The sequence below is a fragment of the Engraulis encrasicolus genome, chromosome 18 (genome assembly GCF_034702125.1).
Source record: "Engraulis encrasicolus isolate BLACKSEA-1 chromosome 18, IST_EnEncr_1.0, whole genome shotgun sequence".
Lineage (NCBI taxonomy): Eukaryota > Metazoa > Chordata > Actinopteri > Clupeiformes > Engraulidae > Engraulis > Engraulis encrasicolus.
The window spans coordinates 41,741,871-41,751,785 of NC_085874.1; the positions used below are offsets into that span (position 1 = coordinate 41,741,871).

General features: G+C 46.6%; 1 protein-coding gene across 1 annotated transcript in view; it reads right to left on the reverse strand.

Annotated features, from left to right (window-relative positions):
• The window catches only part of LOC134469411 (kinesin-like protein KIF3B), a 41,275-nt gene extending 33,069 nt beyond the window's left edge, over positions 1-8,206 (reverse strand). The window contains exons 1-2 of the mRNA XM_063223650.1: positions 6,559-8,206; positions 6,298-6,471 (exon numbers count right to left, since the gene is read on the reverse strand). Of these exons, the coding sequence (XP_063079720.1) occupies positions 6,298-6,471; positions 6,559-7,845 (1,461 nt within the window). The 5' untranslated portion in view covers positions 7,846-8,206. The remainder of the gene's footprint in view (positions 1-6,297; positions 6,472-6,558) is intronic.
• Positions 8,207-9,915: the final 1,709 nt, after the last annotated feature.

A 9,915-nucleotide genomic window follows, 5' to 3' on the forward strand; every position in this document is an offset into this window, starting at 1 on the left:
TGCTTCTGGTCAGGCCAGGAGCAATACAAATGTCGTTTCTGAGCTCCAGAGAAATCGGGAACTCCACCTACTTTGTCAGGAAGCAAACAAACAGTAGCAAACCAAGGGAGGCTGGTCAACCATGCCGTTTGGGAAATGTTAATTGTTATGCTCTAGGTCAGACCAAGTCTCGAAGAGATTTGAAAGTCAATAATAATCAGGCTAGACCAAACCAGGTTAAGTTAAGAGGTAAATAAAGAGAATGAGGACTCCAGGCTCTTCTATTAGATGATTTACTTCCTTACTTAACCTGGTTTACTCCTGAGCCAGCTTCTTAGTATAGGCCCCAGTTCTACCAGAGATTCTTTAAGTATAGAGATATGCCAACATAATTGGTTTCTATGGGCACCTAACGTGACCAGGTTCCGGTCTGCCTACAGGGGCGTGTCATAATGCTCCTAGCATTGAATAGAACAGTCCTTAGGTCTGCTTAGGTCTGCCTAAAGGGGGATTTCCTCCCCCTCCCCCTTGCCTAGAATAGAACCCGGAAACAATGGGCCAATGGAACCTCTCTCTCTCTACTCTCTCTGGTTCTACTGTATGTGTAGTACCACATTAGAGGAGTAGAGTACTTTTATAAGTCCTGAAGGAAACATTACATGGAAATATATTAGAATTGAAGATTCCATTATTGCCGCTTATTCGTGTGGGGGTGGGGGATCGGCTGAGAATATCGTTCTATAGTCCAATGTTATGTTTTTTGTACATAACCAAAAAATGAAAGGGATGGATTTACAGTACTGTTGCTGTGTAAAATGTTTTTTTTTCCTTCAATAAACATTTCTCATAAGAAATAGGCATCATTTCACAGCATCATCGATATACAGCATGATGGGGCCAGGAGGCATGGAGAATATGCGTGAAAGGCACATCTGCAAACGGAACTGTAATTTTAACAACCTTCCTTAAATAGACTAGTGCCAATTTACTAATTAGTGCTAATCCCTACGGCAATTAAGACATGATTGTGCAGTTGATGGGAGTTGGTATATGGAATTTGGAGGACAGCATTTCAGAATAAAAATAAAATAAAAAATGTGGCTTTTGGGCCTTTATTATTTGTGTGTGTGTGTGTGTGCGTGTGTGTGTGTGTGTGTGTGTGTGTGTGTGTGTGTGTGTGTGTGTGTGTGTGTGTGTGTGTGTGTGTGTGTGTGTGTGTGTGTGTGTGTGTGTGTTTGGCGTGGTAGTAACTGATTAGTCAGTCCCTGCTTGCCTGCTGGGAAGTGGTGGTGTCATCGTCAGGCAGCTATTTTCATATCATGACAAGCAACCAAAACAACCCCGAGACAGAACCCATATCCATATCCATCCTCTTTAAAGATCGCCTCTCAACGTAATTTAATTAATATTGCCGTGTTCCCAATTGTTATTGAATGTGTTACGCGTTGGTCCTGTTTTAAAAAACGTTCTGGTTGCTTTGTTTCAAGACGTTTTTGCAAGCTGGCAAGGTGGCTTGTGAAGAAACGAGAGAGTGTTCCGTGTTTCTCGTGGAAATGCGTCTCTGATTGGCTCACTCCTCCTGCTCTCAAAGAAACGCGTCTCTGATTGGCTCAGTCCTCCAGCCTTGGGAGAGAATGTAATGGGAAACAGAGTCGCCACTTCCCCGGATGGTACTGCACTATAGGGGCGCCAACGGAGGCGTGCAGGCTCCATTCAGGGCTGTGCTCTTTCGACAGCGACCCCTAGGCGAGCTGTAGGCACGGAGCAACCGGAGTGAGCAGGCTTTATGTATGAGGCTTTGTGCTGTGTGTGTACCTGAGAGTAGCAACCAGCTGATAGCTAAGCTAAGCTATGTTTCGGGCCACCAGACGTTGCTTGTTTTGAAAACAAGCAGAAAAAAATTACTCGACATGTTTTTAGATAAATGGGTCGATATAAACCTTTGTGGGCAACGCCTTCTTTCGACGTGACGAAACACAGAAAGGCTTTCGTGATTCGCTCGTTTCTCTGCATTATTGATGTAAATTGGGAAACACCGGGAAACACAGCCAGGAGAGTTGACACACCGCTATGAGAGTCTTGCAAGTGAGTTTAACTTAGGGTACCGTCCGTTTTTCGAAAGGAGTGAGTAAAACTGTGTTTTATCGGAAGTTGGCCTTTAAACAACCCCTAGACCCCAACAGAACCCATATCCATATCCATCCTCTTTAAACAACCCCTAGACCCCAACAGAACCCATATCCATATCCATCCTCTTTACCCCCCTGGCTCCATGTGGCTACTGTAGGGTGTTTGTGCGTGCATGCGAGAGAGAGAGAGAGAGAGAGAAAGAGAGAGAAATTAAATGGAGCATGACCGATTCTGACCCAGAAAAGGAGTTCTAAGAATATGTTTTGGGATTTTTTAAATTATTTTGGAAAACATGGCCGATGAGGACCAGCAGACTACGGAGCATCACATACACACACACACACACACACACACACACACACACACACACACACACACACACACACACACACACACACACACACACACACACACACACACACACACACACACACACGCACAGAAAGAGAGAGAGAGAGAGAGAGAGAGAGAGAGAGAGAGAGAGAGAGAGAGAGTTCATAGATCTCCCACCTCACAAAAAATGCCTTCTCAATAATATGAACCAATACCCGATAATTATAACCAATAATATGAATCACATTCAAATTACATTGGTTCGGGAGGAAGCCTGTGAGTGATTGACAGCTGTCATTAAAGCTCCTGCCTTCGCAGATACCGGTATTTAAACCCCTCCTTTCCCTTTCACCTGTCTTGTGTGAAGGCTTACCGAATTGTCCCACCACCTCCCCCTACTCCTCCATTCACTAGAGCACACACTCCTATACAATGGGGGTGGAAGCGGATCTCATCCCGCATGATCTCCGCATTAAACATCCCAGGACCGAGGCCAGCCAGCATGCCACTCATGCATATTGTACACCAAGCACTCAAGGGAAAACTAGTGAATATGAACCTTAATACCCAGGAGATATCAATATATTCTCACTAATATGGTTTGGGTGTTCCCCTTCATGGCATAACTTTGTTTTTCTTAACGCATTAAAACATGGCATTATAAATGTATTGTTACCAGAATGGCAATAGCCAAGTGCATTACTAAAGGCCCCTGTGTTATGTCATCATAGAGTAGCACTATGGCAGTTAACTTTTCAATGACTATTACAGACCAGTGACCTGTGAGTGGAGTTAAGCCAAGTTTTGCCAAATCACCGATCTGGCGAGATTTCCTGTCTCTCCTCCACTGTCCTGTCAAAAACAAAGGCAGAAAGCCCTAAAAATAAAATAAACATGAAAATAAAGGCTTTCTGTTCAATTCTATTCTATTCTACTCTATCATAAATAGAACACATCATATACATAACATATTCACATATTCAAAGAGTCATTCATTCAATCAGTTATACGTTTTCCCTTCAATTTATTAGTTTGTTCTTCCACGCTTTCATTCATCATTTCTTTCAGTCATTCCTTCCTTCATTCATTCCTTCATTCATTCATTCCGTCATTCATTCATTCATTCCCTCACCCAAATATCTATCCCACACTGCTACCTCAGAATAGCAGCCATGGCGATAAACAGCCTGTCATGTTGATTATTGTTTTGGGAGAGGAGGGCTTGACGAATGTCTCACAGGAGACGAGAAATAACCCTTTCACATGGCAGACACTTCATCACATTACACGCAACATCCTACCTCTTAAAAAGTTACAGCTTCCCCACTGAACACTAAACAGTAGGATTGTGTGTGTGTGTGTGTGTGTGCGTGTGTGCGTGTGTGACTGTGTGTGTGTATGAATGTGTGTCTATGTCTATGTCTGTGTCTGTGTCTGTCCATGCTAAAAAAAGAGACAATACTTTAATGTATGGGAATCCATAAAGGCACTTCTGAGTCTGAACCATTAGAGTTGACACAGAATCACGTGCCTGTGTGTGTATGTGTGTGTGTGTGTGTGTGTGTGTGTGTGTGTGTGTGTGTGTGTGTGTGTGTGTGTGTGTGTGTGTGTGTGTGTGTGTGTGTGTGTGTGTGAGAGAGAGAGAGAGAGAGAGAGAGAGAGAGAGCGAGAGAGAGAGAGAGAGAGAGAGAGAGAGAGAGAGAGAGAGAGAGAGAGTAACAATGATAGAAGGTGTTAAATAAAAAACACTTGCTCAGCACATTATTGATTTAACAACACCTTCACAAAATAGTTTGGGAAGCTGCAATCACTTCTTTCTTCCTTTCTTTCTTTCTTTCTTTCTTTCTTTCTTTCTTCCTTCCTTTCTTTCTTTCTTTCTTTCTTTCTTTCTTTCTTTCTTTCTTTCTTTCTTTCCTTCTTCATGTCTTTGTTTGCTTATTGGTTTATGCACCTCCATGCATGTTATCATGCATGTACACAATAATGTCATTCATAGACTGAATGAATGTAGCCTATATATACATGTACATGTACATGTACATGTGTGTGTGTGTGTGTGTGTGTGTGTGTGTGTGTGTGTGTGTGTGTGTGTGTGTGTGTGTGTGTGTGTGTGTGTGTGTGTGTGTGTGTGTGTGTGCGTGTGTTTGTGTGTGTGTGTGTGTGTGCGCACGTGTGTGTGTATGTTTATGATCAGACTACTATTTTTCTGGTGCTGAATGGCTGTGTGTGCAGCCGGCCGCCAAGATAACTCTACAATATGGAGGCATTACACTCCTAATAATAGTCACATGGGCCTCTCTCTATAGCCTAATTAACCCGGGCCTTAATCCACAAACACAGATTAACACATACAGTAGACTTGCTTTAAACACAGTACAGTAAAGGAAACACACACACACATGCAGACACACACACACACACACAGGCGCGCCCACGCACACACACACTCACACACACGCACACACACGCACACACACGGACACACACATACACACATACACAGACGGTCACTTCCTAAAGGGGAAAAAAGACAATACACGTGTGCCTTTCTTCAGCCCAACAGGAAGTGACATCATCAGGAGTATCCTGTGATCCGGATGGAGGCCTGACAATAGCCGTCAAGGTTCGTATTACACACCAAAATAAAAATTAAAAAGTCTGCTTCAACCAGGAGTTTTCTGCTCCCACCTTGAAAACAAAAATTACATAACTGCATAATGTTCATTATGTCTGATTTTCTTTTGTCCCTGTTTCTGTTAACCTACAGAACGCAGGTCGTTAACAACTACCATCCTGTAATGCCATGTATGTGTGTGGTAGGCTGTAGTAGATATGCACTTGAGTATCTATATGAGGGCACTTTATGTATGTATGTATGTATGTATGTATGTATGTATGTATGTATGTATGTATGTATGTATGTATGTATGTATGTATGTATGTATGTATGTATGTATGTATGTATGTATGTATGTATGTATGTGTTTATTGTTGTTTTTGTTTTTTGTTTTTTGGCGTCATGTGTATCAGTGTTATGTGTTTGAGGCAGCTATGTATGTCCAAGAGAATTTCCTTCGGGACCATTAAAAGAATCTTGAATCTTGACTGCTATAGTAAAATGTAGATGTTTCTTCAGATGTAAAACTTTTATGTTTTACCTGACACGGTATAGTTTCTGTCGATACATGGCAGGGAAACAATCAAACTTTTACATGGCTGAGGTAAAAGAAATTATGTAAAATTATGTAACGTTTTGGATGAACACCCTTCTTCGCCCTTTTTCATTTTTAACTTGTCATTTGGTTGTCCTACTCCCAGGTCAGATGTTTTTTGGATGTGCAGGCTTTGAACTACTCCTTCTGTATTACACACGCCCAGGGAAGACGACAAGGGGGGGACAAAGGTGTCAGCTGTTCCGGGCCCAGGGAGTTGGGGGGGCAATAATTGGGTCCTCATTACATTGCATTGCATTGGGTGGGGGGCCCTTTCAGATGACTTCGTCCTGGGCCCAGCCAGCCAAAGCTGTCCATATGTGAAATGTACACACTCAGACTCATATAAACACACACACAGGCACAGACAGAATTCTCAGTCAATCTTTCTCTGGTTTTTGATCTCTCACTGGCACACACACATGCGCGTGCGCACACACACACACGGTCCTACTTGAGGTTCCCCATCACCTTGCAGGCCCACAAACACACAAGTAAACCCCCACACACTCACCCTGACACACACACACACACACACACACACACACACACACACACACACACACACACACACACACACACACACACACACACACACACACACACACAGCACACAGCACACATACACACACATTAGGCCTACCTTGACTTTGGTGGTGAGCTGCTCAGCGGCCTCCTGCTCCTTGCGCAGATCTCCCATCATCCTCTCCTTCTCCTCCAGCAGCCTCTGCTTTTCCTCGGCCAATAGGCTGCAGTCGTCCATGATGGCCGCCTTCTCCTCCTCCAGCCTCCTCCGCTGCTGCTCCAGCACGGACACCTCCCCCGCCACCTCCCCCGTCGCCTCCCTCACCACCGCCTGCCGCAGGAGCACCTTCTCCTCCTGGATCTCCTCGTCTTGCAGCACCTCCTCCTCCTCCTCCTGGACACCACCTTCTTCCCCCTCTTCCTCTTCCTCCTCCTCCTCCTCCTCATCCTCCTCCTCTCCGTCCATGTCCTTTGGCTCTCCTCCTCCTCCGTCGTCCTCGGCGATGCGCTTCATCATCCTGCGCTCCTTGCGCTGGGCGGTGATGAGGCCTCGCTTGTCCAGCTGCGCCTTGAGCCGCGCGATCTCCTCCTGGAACTCGCGGAGCAGCGCGTCCTTGGGGTCCTCGTTGACGCGCGGCTTGTTGCGGATGTTCTTGGCGCGGTTGGCGTAGCGCAGCGTGCTGAGGCTCTCCTCGTAGTTGTAGGCCGCGGGCCCCAGAGTGGCCACCATCAGTGTCTTAGCATTGCCGCCGAGCGAGTCCTGGAGCAGGCGCGTGAGCTTGGAGTCGCGGTAGGGCACGTGCGAGCTGCGGCCGTCCACCAGCGCCGAGATGACGTTGCCCAGGGCGGACAGCGACAGGTTGATCTTGGTGGCCTCCTTCAGGCGCTCGCCGCGCGTGCCCGTCTTGGCCTGCCGCTCGCTGCCCGCCAGGTCCACCAGGTTGAGGCGGCCGACCCGGATGTGGTTCTGGCCGTCGGGCCCCATCTGGCTGCACTCCACCGTGATGAGGAAGATGGCGTGCGAGCGCGAGCTGTGCTCGTTCATGTTGGTGAAGCCGATGGAGCGCGTCTGGTTGCCCACGTTCATGAGGTGCTCGATCTCCTTCACGTTCTTGGTGACGAAGGAGGAGAGGTCGCGGATGTACACGCCCGAGTCCGGGTTCTCCTTCAGCTCCAGCTTGCGGCTGTGGTCCTTGACGAGCAGGTCGCGCACCTCCTCCTGGTAGATCTCCAGGTAGGAAGCGCGCACCAGGTACTGCTGGTTCTTGGAGCGCGAGATGTGCGTGAAGATGTGCTCGAAGGAGCTGGGGATGATGCCGCGCTTCTCCGGGTCCAGCCACTGGCCCTGCATGGTGTACGTCTTTCCCGTGCCCGTCTGTCCGTAGGCGAAGATGGTGCCGTTGAAGCCCTCGAGCACTGAGTCTATTAGCGGCCGCACCGTCTCGTCGTACAGGTCGCCCTGCTTGGAGCTGGCGTCGTACACCGCGTCGAACGTGAAGGTTTTGAGGAGCTCGGCCGGCGAGGCCCGGGGGTTCCGCAGCGCCACTTGTCCCAATTTCACGTCCATTTGGACCACATTCTCATAGGCGGCTGCCTCCTCCTCCGTGTTCAGCGGGCGGCATCGCACCACCACCTTAACCGTCTCGCAATTCTTCATTTTGGACATTATTCGTGTTGATGCCCCCGATGTCAAACACAACAAAATTAACTACCCTTCCCTTTACTCGAGAATGAGCAAGAATCAACTGTCAAAAGGCATCACGCGACGGGAGAATGTATTCGCCCTGCTTACCGTAAGCATATTTTGCTCTTTCCCCCCGATGAATCCTCGCTGCGCAAATTTCATAAACAAAAGGCAGACAGCGGTGCAGCCGCATACAGTAGGCTAACCAATGAATGAAATCACACATACGTTGCCTGTCGCCGGTAAAAATGTCCTTTTCCTCGTGTTTCAGCAGCAGTTCGATGGTAATCCGTGCATGTCGGTGACGCCTCGCCTTCTCCGCCGCTGCAGCCCAACCCGAGTGTGCGATGCAGTTGCTAACGCCACAGCGATGCGATGGGGGATGCGGAGGCTCCGTGCCCCAATGAGTCTCTCTCTATCTCTCTCTCTCTCTCTCTCTCTCGCTCTCTCTCTCTCTCTCTCTCTCTCTCTCTCTCTCTCTCTCTCTCTCTCTCTCTCTCTCTCTCTCTCTCTCTCTCTCTCTCTCTCTCTCTCTCTCTCTCGACAGATAGGCTGTACGCGCATGGACACAACCAGACTATACGTTCAACCTTTTACATCACGGTCCATCATTGAACCATGGGAAACAGAGTCTTAATTGCCCTCACTGCTATAACAATCAGATTTATAAATAATAATAATCATCATCATCATCATCACCACCACCACCACCACCACCACCATCATCATCATCATCATCATCATCATCATCATCATCATCATCATCATCATCATCATAATCATAATGATAATAACAACAAGAATAATAATAATAATAATAATAATAATAATAATGATAATAATAATAATAATAGGCCTGTAAGTAGGCCTAGTTAAAATTTCTTTCACAATACCCAAGAACACAATAGAAACAAGTCTAATGATAAGACAAACAAGGAACAAGGGACACTCATTAAAAAAAGCATAATACATAATACGGTTAGGCCTACTAACAAATACTATTTTGGCTGCCATGGCCTAATGGGAGGTGGTCTTAACACCAGAGGGTTTCAGGTTCAAATCCCACCATTACCTCTGCTTACACCTGCATGGCTGAAGTGCCCGTGAGCATCGCTATAGCTCCACACAGCTTCAGGGACTGTAACCAATACCTGTACGTGCCAGAAGGGGGGATGCAGTGGTGCATTTGCATGCCCACTTTTGGGCTCCCTAAATGAGACTTTCTCAACGTTTACTGCAGCAAAATGAGTGGAGGGCAGCAGCAGTAACATTAAGATATAAAGAATGAAGGGAAAAAATGCACCATCACTTTAAAACTCGTTCCGGGGCCCTTGCCGATACCCTGTAAAATAATTGTAAGGTGCTTTGGATAAAAGCGTCAGTTAGGTTTAATGTAAATTTAATGTAGCCAACTAACGATATAAATTGGATTTAAAAGGAGAGGAAGAGAGGAGAGGCAGAGATAGCAGGAAGGCAGAGGAAGAAGAGATAGAAAGAGATTGTAGAGTCATAAGGTCAACGTAGGTTAGGACCAGGATTCTTAGATGCGTAAGGTCCATAGTGGCTGGGTCTAGCATAAGTCATAGATAGTCTCACTATATATATGTGTGGGGAGAGGAGACTTGAGCAGTATGCTATATGTGGAGAGGAGACTTGAGCAGTATGCTGTATGTGGGGGGAGAGGAGACGTGAGCAGTATGCTATATGCTATATGTGGGGAGAGGAGACGTGAGCAGTATGCTATATGTGTGTATAGCAGGGAGAGGAGACTTGAGTAGTATGCTGTATGGAGAGGAGACTTGAGCAGTATGCTATATGTGTGTGGAGAGGAGAGTTGAGCAGTATGCTATATGTGTGTATGGGGAGAGGAGACTTGAGTAGTATGCTATATGTGTGTATGGGGAGAGGAGACTTGAGCAGTATGCTATATGTGTGAGGAGACTTGAGCAGTATGTGTGGGGAGAGGAGACTTGAGCAGTATGGTATATGTGGAGAGAGGAGACTTGAGCAGTATGCTATATGTGTGTGTGTGGGGAGAGGAGACTTGAGCAG